Raw genomic sequence first — 15836 nt, 5'->3', positions numbered from 1 at the left:
CTTCCTGTTTCTTCTATATAGCTGAAAAGCTTGTTCAATGGATCCGACACTAAATCTTGGAGTGCTTTACAGAAAATCATTGAATGCTAATAAGGACCAGGTGACTCATTACAGGGTGTGCCTCGAACTGTGAGTGTGACCTCAAATGGGGAAATGGGAGTCTTGAGCACTTGAATGATATTTAGTAATAGGGAGGCAACATTATATTGTGCTAAGTAAACTTCTTGTGCTACTGTATCCAGTGATTGACTCTGGTTTAGAAAAAGAGTAATAGCTAAAAGAAAAAATGATGGAGAATCCCCGAGAATTTCTGAACTTCTAACAATTTCAAAAAGCACATAATTTGAGGTTGGACAGGGAGGTACAAGCGAGTGGCACATTTACCCACAAACCCATACACACATTCACCCAAACTCAAATTCAACCCACTCACTCTTTTTAAGAGATTTAATAGTACTGCATGTCACTTTAGAATGCCTCATCTCACATTAACATTCCCATGTTCAATTATGGACCCATTTACCATCCAATCCACTGAAATTCACACCTACCAACCCACTCAAACAGCCCTCAGTCAACCGAAATTAATTTACCGGAGGTTCACCTAACAATTCATACTAGCATTCACTCAGTTAATCATTTACCTGCCCAATCGCCTGCAATCATCCACCCACTCACATTTACTGAACCATTAAAGCACAAGTTACTTACTTGTGTAACAATATATCTGTAAGAGACATTAGTTAGTGATAGATTCCTTGCCTTAGAATATCCCCAGGCGTCAGACTGGATCCGGAAAGTTTTCGTCAGCAGTACCCTTGCGCGTCGGCAGGCGTCGTCGTGCGGCTCCGTGTATGTCGCTGGCGTCGTAGTCGCCGAGATGACGTCGTCGGAACAACTTAAGACACGCCCACGCGAGCGGACGTCAGTTTTCTTTTTCCGCGCCAGCAAGCGCAGATCCGAGAGAGAGCGGTACTCATAGTTAATCTTTTAACTTGGCATTTTGAGCCTGGTTTCTCTTGTTTTGTCGAGTACTCGACCACTGGTGCAGTAGGGATGCTAGAGTTTAAGTCCTGTAGGAACTGCCATCGGACCATGTCGGTGGCGGACCCGCATGACGTGTGTCTCTTCTGCTTGTGGCACGCCCATGACCCTACTGACACCCATTCTCATACCCCCCAATCCACCCATCAATTTACAAGTACATTCACTACTCAAAGAGCACAACTATTGGTTCAGTCAATTCTTGTTAAGGCCAGGAGCAGGTTTTCATTCTGGCACCATCTGACAACTTTACAGACTTGTGAATTTTTAGGGACTTTTGACAGCAGATGGCATTCGAGAAGGAGGTGAAGAACAAGACGTTCAAGACCCAACACATAGGGCACAAAAGGAAGAAAAACTAAGCTGGCAGAAAAGAAAGCAGAATACTCGCCAGCCGGTGACACCATCAAACACTTGTGTGTAAAATATCTATTAACCTACAAACTACGGCAACACTTTTAAATCGAAGAGTGTTGCCAATAAAGCAATTGTAAATTGAGTTAAAGAAGGCTAAGCATTTGGTTAAAATGAGATTTTATTCACAGGAGTAAATAATAGCATTTCACAGAAACGGCCTCAAGATTTGAAACTGACCTGGTGTGCAAGACGCTGAGAGGTAGTGTTTGTGAGAACAAGTACACAAAGGCGTTTACAGAATATCACCGGTCCAATTAGACCACCTTCAATGCATGACCAAAGGAGCACTGGAAGTCTACATGGACCGAGGAAAATGGGTACCAGGGGAGTCAACCATTATACTGGATCACTTCAGCACAGATGGCTGCTGGCTAAACTAAAATGTTTACCTTTGTTGGCAGACTCCGGTTAAACACATTCTTACTTCAGTCAAAGCAGTTTACAAGTATGGTCAGAATCAATGTGATGGGTAAAAAGCACTGTAACAAGTGGATGTGCTTTCCTTTGAACGCAGAGGTTAGTTGTCCAGTAGTTTGCCAGTTCAATGGACAGCAGCCTTATTCCAAGACAGTTGCACCATTTTCTTTTCAAGTGTAGAAAGCATTTCTTCATTTTTTATTAGGATCTTCCTGCTTATGATATGAGCACTGGCATTAAACCATCTGGGGCTAACATGGAACAACCTGGCTGTACAAAGAGAATTTTCTAGGCAAGAGCAGAAACACTCATACTAATATCAAAAAATACAATTATGAGCATTTGCCAATAAACTTGATCGCATGTTTTGACCTCTGCCTTTAGGTTAAAGGTTAACATTTTCTCTAGTTACTGTGCATCAGTATTTAGGGAGTATGCTTGCATTTCAGTGTCCAAGTGACGAATGCTAGAGGTTGCATAAGTCCAGAGTGTAGTGAATGCCGTATTGTCAGTAGTGAGATGATTCTAGGACATTGTTTTAAGTCTCTTCCATAATTTTGTGGACGCTCTAAACAACGGAAATACCTTTCTTTGAGAAAAACAAAGCATTTACTGCAGCACTGTATCCTCTGCAGCATTGTCCATAAAACAGATTTCTAGCAAAAAGTGTCAAAGGGGCTTTCTAGCCACAATGCATTGTTTCAGAAACTAATCTGTTTTCGCCTTCGTAAACTGTCCTTGTGCTCAGAAGCACATGCACAACTCCTTCCTGTAAGGACTTAGGGCTGACCATCTGCCCCTCTTCACAAGAAGTCCATCTCCAGTGCTTGATACAGAGATTCCAAATCTCCATGGTTCGCTATCCTCCAGAAAGGCATGTTGTGCTAAAAAGAAAAAAGGAAACATATCGTCATCAACACAGTCATATCTATCAAATAGCAGCTTGTACCCAATCATTTATTTTTTTAAATATGTATTTTTATTTCGATTACATAAAATCATAGCCATATCCTATTGAACTAATTCTTGATTAATGAAAAGATGTGATGGACAGAGGAATATGATGCAGATATAAATATCCATTTAATACTGAATACATTTCAGACAAGTAGTAGTGACATAAGCGGACCATATACTCCGAAATGTTTTATTCTATTCAATTTATTCCGCAGTCACAGGAACTAAGGAGGACTGGTTGCTTTTCAATTAAATGTCAGAATTAATACGGTAATCCAGTCTGCTATCAAAATAAATTTACAGTTAAGTTTAAGCCTTATTGATGCCCTGTAAAACCCAACAAACTTGCTACCTGGGATGGCCCTATACCTCTTCCAACACATCCCCTAACCCTCAGATATATTTAGCTCCAAAAGCCTTTCAAGTATAGGCATGCCCATATCATATGGTCCCAACCCCCTATATTTATATTAGATCCTTGACATTTGTTAGAGATCTGGTTATTAAATCTTTCTAATAAAAGCAAGGTTACAGTATAACATCAATCTTATAAACAACTGCACCCTTCACAAGTTTGCTCCTTTAAAATTTAAAGAGCTAAATGTGCTTATTTCTCTCCACAATTAAGATGAAATATTAATTCTGTTATCTCTGCAGTTTTGAAATATTAGGTCCAGTGTGGTGGTCTTATAACGAATTAGGCTTTATACGATTTACCGATCCCAGTTAATATTTTTTCTGGACATGAAGCTGGTCTGTTTTTTTCTGATGCACAATGAATTTCTTCTAACAAGTATATTATACCGCTGGCTAGCTGTCGAAATGTGAGCCTCATATCTTCACCATTGCTTCTGTAATTGTGAATTTCCCAAGTGATCAATTTGCTTTCTATGACATCTTTAATGCTGATTACATTATGCTTCACCATTATTGAGGCCCTGGAGTGGGTCTTAAATGGAAAAACTGTGATGCAGTCTGATGATTTTACATTGGCACAGATTCAAGGAATTCTTAAACGACTGAATAAAACAATTACATTTTTAATAATTTCAACCTTCTACCTAACTTAGGATTTCTAGGGGTGGATATGAATAACACTGTGTAATCAATTTTCAAGATTTCCTCAAATAATTAATTAACAAACTACCAATCTGTTTGGAGTAGTGTGTACCGGCTTTGTTTATTGCACTGAAATGTCTGTATAGTAAAGCTTTGTGTTAAGAACAGCTAAACATCCCTACTCTGCAGGACGCTGTATTTTAGAATACACTGAGGCTCTTTGCTTACCTACTTAAAGTTTGAGAAAATGCTATTTACCTTTCTTAAAAATAGGATTGTAGATAACATGGTAGAGCAGTGAAAATAAATAAAAATAAAGCGAGAATTTACATTTTTATAACTGCCACTTATCCAATGATTAAGATGGGTATATTTTTCCACCTAGCAAGAAGTTCTGCTATTTTCTTCATGAGTGATTGTTGATTATTATCATAAAGATCCTTTGGCTTCTCCTTTACCCAAATGCCCACGTATCTCTTAGGTTTATCAGTGTATTCTACTTTTAAAAAAACCCAACAGACTTCAGAGGTTGGAGACAACAGTAATATATTTGTTTTGTTTACCTTGTACCCACTACCTTGTTGAATTTTTCTATTCTATGAAAAGCTGTGCTGGTTTTTGCTATCTGCTTTAAAAATCAGATCATCATCATTTGCAATGAGTTCTAATCTCAACTTGAATTTTTCAGGTGACTGAATGGCTCCATCATTACTAATAGAGACTAATAAGGACTCATAAAAAAGAAAAATAACATGGGAGATACAGGACAACCTTACGGGTAGCGCAAGTTTTGCATTTGTCTCTTACTTTTTCAGAGTTAACTATTGAGGCTGAAATACCCTGAAGAAGTTACTTGCATTCAGTAACACTCTTTCTGGTGGATACTCTAACCACAGAATTCACACCGTGTAAATATTCCCCAGGCGTCAGGGTGGATCTGGAAACTTTAAAGAAGTACTCCTGCTCACCTGTAGGTTGCCTTGTGTGGCTCTGTACTAATGTCGCTATGCTACGGAAGGGAGTAGCAGAGATGCATATATGCTACACCCATGTGTGCCAACGTCAGATGCTTTGTAGGGCTTTCGAGCCTTCAGACACAGAGTCCAAATGCAAATTGGCTTTGACCATTGTGCAGATCTTTGTATTTGGGACATTTTTTAAAGTAAAAAGAGCCCAATTCACCAAACTGGCCAGGGAGGAATCAGAGGTAAGATAGAGTAACTACTTGAAAGAGCATTTCTGAAGTATGTAACTTGTTCTTCTGATAGATACTTCTAACTACAGATTCATAAGTTTTGAACAGATATCAAAGCAATACCTCCAGGTGGTGGGCCTGTGAACTAGTCCAAACCAAAAAGTTCTGCTGGACCAAGGTGGTTAAATGGCCATCTAGACGAGCCTCTTTGTGTATATATGGAGTAGCGCCTGTGTAGCAGCCTGGCAAATTTCAAGAAATGGCACTCTGGGTGCCAATGTAGATGCAGCAGCATTAGTTCTGGTGGAATGAGCCCTCAAACATTTAAGAGGCTGCTTTTTGGCCAGTAGGTAGCCGGTTCTGCTGCAGAGCGTGATCCGGGCAATAGTTCTCTTCAGCACTGCCTTGCCCTTTTTTGCCCCAGCGAATCTAATAAAGAGATGATCGTCCATACAATGTTCCTTGGTGCAAACAATATAACAGCTATGAGCTCCTTTAGGATCCAACCGATGAAGTCCCTCCTACTCTATGGTGGGGTGAAAAACATCAGAAGTTTAATACTTTGGAAAGGAGTCACTACTTTTGGAAGAAAAGAGACTCGCGTTCTCAGAACCAGTTCATCTGGAAAGACTGTGGTATATGGTGGCTTACTGAAGAGAGCTTGTACTCAGCTCACCCACCTTGCCGATGTTTTATTGGTGAGAAAAAGAGTCTTGAGGGTGAGAAGCCGCAGTGGACAGCTAAGCATCCGTTCAAAAAGAGTACACATTAGAAACCTGAGAACCAAGTTGAGGTCGCACTAAGGCATAATGAAAGGAAAGAGTATAAACATACGTTGGAAACCTTAGAAAAAACTTATCACCAGGGGTGCTTTAAACAAAGAGAGCAGATCCAGCAATCACAAGAAACGAACAAGTACCTTTTTCGCGGAGCCCAAAGCAAGTCCTTGCTGGGCTAGGTAAAACGCAAAAGATAACCCTTCGGAAAGCTTGGCCTGAAGAGTGTCAGTCTGCCCAGCTGCACAACAAGCTATAAACCTGTCCCAAAAGCAGGCATTTTCAGATTTGATGGAGGGAAGCCTGCTGGGAAGATGACATCGACAACCTCTGGAGGAAGGTTGAATGTAGTCTACTGCTGCTGCTCAATCTTCTGGCATGAAGGTGGACATTGAGCAGGTCTGGGCGCAGGACCCTGCCCTGTTACTGTGACAGATATGCTTATCAAAGTAGCCGCCTGATAGTAGAACAGATGCTCATTCCCAGGAGTTCTGGATATCATTCTTCCTGCCTGATAATGTGACTTTGGGATAACTTGGGCCGTTGTTCCGGATTGTCTCTGGGCAGAAGCAGCTGTGGATAGTGTATAGGACACGTCAGCCCCACTCTAGGCAGAATGCGTCTCGGAGGGAGAGTCATCCGGAAATTTCAAAGTAGCAAAAGTGCTGACACTCCGTGTTCTCTGTAGTGGTGAAAAAGATCGAGCTGAAGTCCTCCCTATTTGCGGAAGAGAGCATAAGCCAGCTCAGAGTGTAACTGGCTCTGGTGATCTACTAGGCACTGACAGCTTAGTTTTTCGTCCCTAGCATTCAGATGTTTCCAGGAAAATATCATGCCGTTTCAGCCACTTCCACAGGTCCCTGAGCCCACCCCTTGCTGTACCACATGATTGCGGAATGGTCCATGGGCACTCGTACCAGCTTTCCTTTATTGGATGTCAGGAAGGCTTTCAACCCCTAGCAGATAGGCCGCAACTGCAGTAGACTGATGTGGAGTAGGGACCCTGCCAGAGACAAGATGCCTCTGATCTCCTCCTCCCCAACCGAGTGATCCATTGGTCACCATTGTCAGCTCTAGATAGGGTAAGGAGAGGGGTTTGCCACTTATCTAATTGCAGTCCAGCAGCCACTACTGCAGTTCTATTGCAGTATCCTCTGACATCTGGATACAATATGAGGGTTTCTTGAGGTGCTGTACCCACTGGGAGTGAAGAACAGACATGTATCATCTGGAATGCTTCACCAGCAGGATGCACAAGGCCCACAATCCCAGCAGCCAGAGAGTCATTCACACTGGGATGCAGGACTGAGGCTGAAACATCTCTGCTCCAGGGGAAGGCAAGTATCCAGAATGGCTCAAATTAAGGTGCGCGTGTGTGTAAGAGTCAGGTGTGGTTGGTGCAGATTGACAGTGACCCCCAACGATGTTAGAAGGTTTGCTGTCATCTGGAAGTGGTTAAAGTCTGGTTGAAGTCTGCCTGAAGTGAGCCTGCCTGAAGTGAGCCTGCCTTCAACAGCCAGTCGTCGAGTTCGGGGGAAAACTGGGATCCCTAACCACTGAAGATATGCTGCCACCACCGCCATCACTTTTATGAAAACCTAAGGGTCACCTGTGAGGCTAAAATGGTGCACGGCAAACTGAAAATGCTCACTGACATGACAGGCTCACTGTTCACCACAACTAGTGTTTGGGGGCCTGTAGGATGGGCATGTGGAAATAAGCATCATGCAGGTCCAACCACACCATCCAGTTACCAGGATTCTGGGCAGACAGGCCCTCGGCTAAAGCATCATGAATTTGTCCTTTCACAGGAAGACACTGAAAGGATGGAGATCTAAAGTAGGATGAAGGCCTATTTCGACACAGGAAGTAGTGGGAGTAACATCTTGGTCCTGTTTCTTATGCCAAAAACCTCTCTATAGCCCCTAATGCCAAAAGGGCCTGCACTTCCAGCTGCAAGACAGATGTCAGCTGGCCTAATGGTGGTGGAAGGTGCGACAAGGTGAAAATAAATATGTGAGGACGTATCCCCGATGGACAATTTGGGGGACGTACTTGCTGAATTGATTGTTTTTCATCTCTGGAAGAAATGTTGTATCCTGCCGCTTACAGGGTGGTTGTGTGTCGGGATAGGACACACTAAAGAGGTTTTGCTGCAGTGGCAGCAGGAGGGGTGCGGGACAGTGCTGCACATTGCCCCTGATGCCCTTGGTGTTTTTGTGAGCCGCGATCTTGGCCACGAAAAGCTAAGAGACCTGTCAGGCAGATGGCCAGGTCTGGCATAGGTGATACTTGATTTGCCTGGTATGGCCAGACAAACTCAAGGAATGTGCTGTAGACCTGTTTTCTATAAACTCTTCTCTCAAAAAGGAAAGAGCAATTGAATGGCATGTCCATTAGGGATGCCTGGGCATCCCCAGGGAAACCTGTAGACCTCATCCATATGTGGTGCCTACGTGCCAAACTCGTGCTAATCACCGGATCTGAGTGGTGCCCAGGCCACAGCAGATAAAATTTATTGCCTCAAGTTCATCCTGGATAGCTTGGGTTAGGGATACCTGAAGAGGGTTCCGAAATGCTGGCAAAATCTGGGCCACTGTGTCCCATAGCGCATGGGTGTAGCAGACTAGAAGACAGGTGGCTCATAGATGAGAACATACGCTTGCCAAAAGTCTCAATGCATTTGAACTGATTAGGTGGGGTGGAATGAGGAAGGCGTTAGAATTCTCCTTACTTGTGGATGTATGTACCACTAAGTGTGCCAGCATAGGTGCAGATCTTGGACCCTGTCACATGGTAAGAGCAAGATTGAATATGCTACTTACCAGTATGCATCTGTTCTTGGCATGTAGGGCTGCTGACATTCATATCTGTGCATAGATCGCCGCCTAGTGTTGGGTCCGGATGTTTGCACGTTGTTGTCCTGGAAGAGTCTTCGAAGTATCCTTGGATAGGTGACTCCTCCCATGGACTACAGTGCGCATGGGCATCCTCTCCATCCTCAGATTGTTTTTCGCCATTGTGGCAGTGATGGAGTAGATACAGAAAGTGATGACCATGCTTGCAATAATTCTGAGAGCTGCAGCTGCGACAGGCGCCGGGGAGGAGGGAGGGCGATATGAATGTCAGCAGCCCTACATGCCAAGAACAGATGCATACTGGTAAGTAGCATATTCAGTTCGAGGCATGTGGGCTGCTGAATTCATATCTGTGCATAGAATACATAGCAGTGCCCTCTATTGGCGGCGGCTACCCGTGCCAGCTGCAGCGGTCTGAAAAAGTGTTTTGAGAACAGCCTGTCCTACAGCTGCCTGCTGTTTTGACTGCACATCTACGCAATAGTGTTTTGTAAATGTGTGTGTAGTGGACCATGTGGCTGCTCTGCATATATCATGCAGGGGAATATTTCCTAGGAAGGCCATGGAAGCCCCCAACTTGCGTGTTGAGTGGGCTCGTGGTGGAATAGTTAATGTGCGTTTTGCCTTTTGATAACAGATTTGAATACACTTAACTATCCATCTGGCTATCCCTGCTTTGGAGATGGCGTTACCTTTGTGGTGTGGGGCAAAGGCAACGAATAGTTGTTTTGTCTTCCTGAAGGGTTTAGTCCTGTCGATGTAGTACATGAGGGCCCTCCGTACATCTAGTGTATGTAATGCCCGCTCTGCAACAGTTTGTGGGTTTTGGAAGAAAACGGGCAGTTCAATAGTCTGGTTCATGTGGAACTGCGATATTACTTTGGGCATGAATTTGGGGTTGGTACGTAGTACGACCCTGTTGGCGTGAACCTGAATAAATGGCTCTTGAACGGTTAGTGCCTGGAGTTCACTAACTCTTCTTAGGGAAGTGATCGCTACCAGGAAGGCTACTTTCCAGGTAAGGAATTGAATCTCGCATGAGTGTAGAGGTTCAAAGGGTGGACCCATCAGGCGTGTGAGGACCAAGTTGAGGTTCCACATTGGAGCCGGTGGGTGACTAGGTGGAATGACTCGTTTGAGTCCTTCCAAGAATGCTTTGATGGCAGGCACTCTGAATAGAGAGAGGTGCTGCCTGGTTTGCAGATAGGCTGATATTGCGGTCAAATGGACACGTATAGAGGTGTACGCCAGATTGCATCGGTATAGGTGTAAGAGGTAACATATGATGTCGTGGATGGATGCGTCCAGCGGGTTAATGTCATTATTACCGCAATAAATGACGAACCTTTTCCATTTGGCTGCATAGCAAGCTCTTGTAGTAGGTCTCCTGGCCTCCTTGATGATGTCCATGCAGTCAGGTGGCAGATTGAGATAGCCAAACTCTAGGACTTCAGGAGCCAGATCGCCAGGTTCAGCTGTTGCGGATCTGGGTGCTGAACCTCTCCATGGTTCTGCGTCAAATGCGCGGGTTTGATCCGCAGCCTTTGATGCGGTACCACGGAAAGTTCGAGGAAGGTGGTGTACCACGGCTGGCGTGCCCACGTGGGAGCAACTAGGACGAATGTCAGGGAGTGTTGTCGGAGTTTGCGAGCCACCAGCGGTATCAACGGTGCTGGGGGAAAAGCGTACGCAAATCTGCCGGACCAGTTCATCCATATCGCATTGCCCTGCGACTGCGGATGTGGGAATCTGGCGGCGAAGCTTTGGCATTTTGCGTTTTCGCTTGTCGCGAATAGGTCTATCTCTGGGTGACCCCACTGCTGGAAGTACGGTTGGAGTACTGATGGGTGTAACTCCCACTCGTGCATCTGGTGGCTGTGTCTGCTGAGCAGATCCGCCATCTGGTTGTCCTTGCCGGGGAGGTGTTCTGCCATGAGGAACATGTTCCTCTGAATGGCCCACTTCCACATGCTCTGAGCCAGATGAGACAACTGTGGAGAGTGTGTCCCTCCCTGTTTCTGTATGTAGTACATTGCGGTCATGTTGTCCGTCCGGATCAACACGACCTTGTTGCACAGATGTACTTTGAAAGCCTTCATGGCCAGGAAGATTGCCATCAGTTCCAGAAGGTTGATGTGCATCTTCTTCTGTTGTGTCGTCCATAGTCCCTGCACTGTGTAGTGTAGTACATGAGCTCCCCATCCCTGGAGAGACGCGTCCGCTGTCAGTACTATTTGTGGAACAGGCTCTTGGAACGGTCGCCCCTTGCAAAGGTTTTGTGGATTCCACCAATGCAGAGAGTTGTATGCCCGACCGCTCACCAACACTAGGTCTTTCAACTGTCCTTGAGCCTGATTCCACTGACGTGCTAGGCACTCCTGAAGTGGGCGCATATGTAATCTCGCGTGCGGGACTATGAAGATGCAGGAGGCCATCATGCCTATCAACTGCATAAACACTCGCGCTGGAAGCGAGTGATTGTGTTTGAACTTGGAGATCAGCAGTTGTATGCTGTTGATCCTCACTAAACTTGGCTGAGCTGAGGCCGCCAGAGTGTCTATAGTCGCGCCCAGGTACTGTTGTACGTGTGCGGGCTGGAGATGGGACTTTGGGTAATTTAGTGAGAATCCCAGACTGTGAAGAAGGTGAATGGTGCGGGACATATGGCTTGCACATTGCTGGGCCGACTTCGCTTGAACGAGCCAGTCGTCTAGGTAGGGGTAGACGTGTATATGCTGCCTCCGTAAGTGTGCTGCCACCGTAGCTAGGCACTTCGTGAAAACCCTGGGCGCTGTTGTCACGCCGAAGGGAAGGACTTTGAACTGATAGTGCTGCCCCTGAACAGTAAACCTGAGGTATTTTTTGTGTGAGGGGTGGATGGGTATGTGGAAGTACGCATCCTTGAGGTCCAGTGATGCTAGGAAGTCTCCCTGCTTGAGAAGCGGAAGGACTTGCTGTAGAGTGAGCATGTGAAAGTGCTCTGAAAGAATGTACTGGTTCAGGGGTCTCAGGTCTAATATAGGCCTGAGCGACCCGTCCTTTTTTGGAATTAAGAAGTAGAGGGAGTAAACCCCCGTGCCCTGCTCGTGGATGGGTACGAGCTCGATAGCGCCTTTTAGAAGCATACTTTCTACCTCTTGCTGTAAGAGCGTTAAGTGCTCTGAGGACATAGGACGGTTTCTTGGTGGTATTGTGGGTGGAGTGGAAGTTAACTCCAGACAGTAACCGTGTTTTATAATATCTTTGACCCACCTGTCCGTGGTGATGGAGTTCCACGTGGACAGGAACCGTTGTAGCCTTCCCCCGACAGGTGTTATGTGGTCGGGAGGAAGGGAGAGGGCGTCACTGCTTGTTCTTGGGGGAGGACCTGGTGTTGCCGTAGCCACGTCCTCTGCCCTTGGTACTGGAGCCACGATAGCCACCTCGGGTGTTCTTATCGTAGGTGGTCTGCGTATTACCCTTGTTATATGTTTGTTGTGACCCCTGTCCTCTACCTGCCCCCTTGTTTCCGGGGCGACGAAAGGAGCCGCTCCGAAAGGACTGAGTTTGTAGGGCGCCCATGGACTTTGCAGTGTCCGTGTCCTTTTTTATCTTCTCGAGGGTGGTGTCAACCTCAGGTCCGAACAAAAAGTCGGGGTTGACGGGCTGATTAAGTATATTGTTTTGTACCTCAGGCTTGAATCCTGAGATACGTAGCCAGGCGTGACGTCGTAGGATGACGCTAGTGTTGATGGCCCTGGCAGCCGTGTCTGCAGCATCTAGTGCACATTTAATGGCAGCATTTGTGAGTAGCTGTCCCTCTCTGATAAGGATTTCTGCACCTTCTTTGTAGGGGTCAGGGAGGTGCTGAAGAAGTTGCTCCAGTGTGTCATAGTGCGCTCTATCGTAGCGAGCGAGGAGCGCTTGAGTGTTAGCTATGCGCCATATGTTTGCAGCTTGTGCGGCAACTCGCTTGCCGGAGGTCTCTAGCACCTTGGACTCTTTGTCCGGGGGAGGAGCGTCACCCGTTGTCTGCGAGTGTGCCCTCTTGCGGGCATTCGCCACAACGATGGAGTCGAGTGGTAATTGGCCTCTGATGTAAGTAGGATCCCCAGGTGCTGATCTGTATTTTTTATCGATCCTGGGGTTTATCACTCGTGCCCTGGTGGGTTCCTTGAAAATGTCAGTGGCTGGCTTGAGGACCCCCTTCAACATTGGCAGAGTCTTTACATGTCTTTCTGAGGATGCAAAGGTGTCCATTAGAAAGTCATCTTCGATGATATCAGAGTGAAGCTGTACATCATGGTTGTTTGCCGCACGTTCAATCAGAGCGTTGAACGCCGCAGTATCCTCTGTGGGTGATGTTTTTGGCCCATATAGTTGTGTGTCCTGTGCATCAAGAGGTGCACTGGGGTCTGCAGGGTCGCCCCAAGTTTGGTCAGGGTCCTGCTGGTCATCAGGGTCCGTGTCCACATGGTAGGGGACTTGTTCATCCAAGTAGTCCCCCAATGCATCCGTGTCGGAGCGTGTGGGGGAGGCCCGGTGTGGATCCTGGTAGGGTGAATAGAAGGGTTCATACAGGAGAGGTTCTGAGTCCACAGGCAGCTTCCTCTTTAGCGGGATCCTGAAAGGCTCCAATGGCGGTTCCGAAGTTATCCTTCGGCCGTGGAGAATCATCCTGCCAGTGTCGGCGTCGATGACGTGTGACGGAGACGGCTCGACAGGTGTAACCGCAGTTTTGGTGACCTGTGTCCTGAGTTGAAACGCCTTCGGGATTGTGGGTGGAGGCAAGCCGAAGGTAATGCTGGTCGGCACCGACGAAACCGCCGGAGCCGAACCGGAACCCGACGGGTCCTGGAGGGCGTCCTTGGATCTGCAGCCTGGCATCGCGCCAGGCCGTACTCGGGGCGCCTTAGAGGTCGTGGCCCCCGCCAGGGTCGTCGAGGCGGCTGCAGATATCTTCTGCGCCCGTGGCGCATCGAGTCGAGGTGCGGAGATCACCGTCGACGTCTTCGACACGTGAGGTTTTGGTGTCGTCGAGGGAGTGCTGCGAGGCGTAGCAGGCGGGACGGCCCTCGGTGTCGGTGGCGTCGACGCCGGTAACCGGGCAGGTTTGTCGGCGCCGATGACCTTCTTCCGTTTGTCGACTCCCATGTCGCCCGTCTCGAGTTCGGCACCGAAGTCTCTCTTGGTGCGGTCGGTGCCGACCCGGTGCGCTGGCGTCGAAGGTGTTGAAGGCCTCGATCCGACTAGCGCCACTTTCAGTTTCGGTTTCGTAGGAACCTGAGCAGCTTTCGGTTTCGGTTTCGTGGAAGGGAAACCAGCTGGCTTAAGCGGTAATGGCTGCCGCTGAACGTCCGAGGCCGGGCCCGAGGGCGGGGCCGAAGGACTGCGTGATAGGTCTCGGGTAAGGCCCGAAGGCGATCCCTCGACCGGAGCCATAGTCTGTGGCGCTGGTGAAATTTCGGTCTGAACAGGTAGGCCTTGTTCATCATCGGAGCTACTCTCTTCGGCTCCTAAGGCCTCCTCGTCGTCTCCTACCTCGGTGTCGTCTTCACCTCTGTGGAAGAGTGACTCGTCGGCCTCGTCCGATCCGGGTTCGTGTTCGTGTTCGGAAACGGGACTGGAGGGTAAGACTTCTACTTCTTCGACGTCGTCAGCCTCGTCGAAGATGTCAGCTGGGGCCGGTGCCGCGTGCTGCGCTTCGAGCCTCGCCGCTCGACGATTCCGCAGAGTCTTCTTTGAACGGAACCGGGCACAGGCCATACATGTCGATTCGTCGTGGTCCGGCGAAAGGCATTTGTTGCACACCGGATGGACGTCGATGTGTGGGTACTTCGCATTGCATACCGGACACCTTTTGAATGGCGTCCTGGATTCCATCGTCGAAGTAGAGTCGATGGACAGGCAAATGCGAACAAAGTCGGTGCTGAAAGTTAGTAAACTAACAAAAAGTATCGAAACCCGATCGATAAACAGTACCGACGCGAACTAAAGGCCTTGTGGCCTCGACAAAAGTTTTTCCTAACTTGAGCTAAGATAGCACATCCGAACCCAATGGCGGAAAAAAACAATCTGAGGATGGAGAGGATGCCCATGCGCACTGTAGTCCATGGGAGGAGTCACCTATCCAAGGATACTTCGAAGACTCTTCCAGGACAACAACGTGCAAACATCCGGACCCAACACTAGGCGGCGATCTATGCACAGATATGAATTCAGCAGCCCACATGCCTCGAACATCTCAATATGAGGAGTTGCCAAGCACCCAGTAGGATCAGAAAGTGCCCCTGGTCGTGTTAAATGTAGCTCATAGTCAGAGAGCACAATGAGTTGTGCTTCCTCCTTTGGCGCTAATGGAATAGATATAAATTGGGAAAGTAACTGGCATGGGGAGTGGAGCCAGGACAAGTTGGCAATGGAGCTGGAAAGGAAACAAAAGTGAGTTTGGAGGACACAGGCAGCACAGAGAGTGGACCCATGCGCTGAAGCCTGACTGGAGGCTTGTGGATCCTTGGGGCCCAGAGGCATGCTACAGGGAGACAGGAAAGTGGTGAGGCGAAACAGCCTGGCCTCACGAAAGGCCTCAACTTGCACTGCTTTAGCCGGTAAACCCGGAGTTTCGGACTGTATCGAGACAAAGCTCAGAAGTGGCTCTGTATGAGATTTGAAGCGAGATCGATCGGGGGGCACCTTAACACACTTGATTCTTCCCTGGAATTTGAGAGTGGTGAGAAGAGGTGAGTCCTGCTTGGACTTCTTATGTTTCCTCTTGGACTTACCAGAGGACTTTGAATGGGACTATGACATGCCGCGGCTTCGACTGGTCATGCCATGGAATCTTTTGATGTTTGGCAAATTAGTTTTGCCTTGCAGTCCAGTTTGGTCTGGTTCATCTTGTAGCTGTTCTCGCAGGCCTTCGAGTCCGACCCCAGTCACCACAGGCATACCTCATGGGGTTTTGTCACAGGAATATGTTTGAGGTAGTCTCTACAAGGCTTGAACCTGGCCACTTTGGGAGGTGACATTTGGCACACTAGATTTTTTGAACATCTTTGAGCAGAAAAAGTCTCAGAGACAATAAAGATACAGAAAGAAAGGAACTGACGACATTGCGCATGGGTGGCACTTGTG

General features: G+C 47.3%; 1 protein-coding gene across 10 annotated transcripts in view; it reads right to left on the bottom strand.

Annotated features, from left to right (window-relative positions):
* Positions 1-1561: 1561 nt before the first annotated feature.
* EYA3 (EYA transcriptional coactivator and phosphatase 3) overlaps positions 1562-15836 on the bottom strand; it is a 970709-nt gene continuing 956434 nt past the window's right edge. For all 10 annotated transcript variants that reach the window (XM_085647584.1, XM_085647578.1, XM_085647577.1 and 7 more), the window contains one exon: positions 1562-2762. In XM_085647584.1, coding sequence (XP_085503710.1) covers positions 2682-2762 — 81 coding nt within the window. In that variant the 3' untranslated portion in view covers positions 1562-2681. The remainder of the gene's footprint in view (positions 2763-15836) is intronic.

Source organism: Triturus cristatus, chromosome 3_2 (genome assembly GCF_964204655.1).
Source record: "Triturus cristatus chromosome 3_2, aTriCri1.1, whole genome shotgun sequence".
Taxonomy (NCBI): domain Eukaryota; kingdom Metazoa; phylum Chordata; class Amphibia; order Caudata; family Salamandridae; genus Triturus; species Triturus cristatus.
The sequence above is the reverse complement of the archived record's forward strand: the minus strand, read 5'-3'. Positions and strand labels throughout refer to the sequence as shown.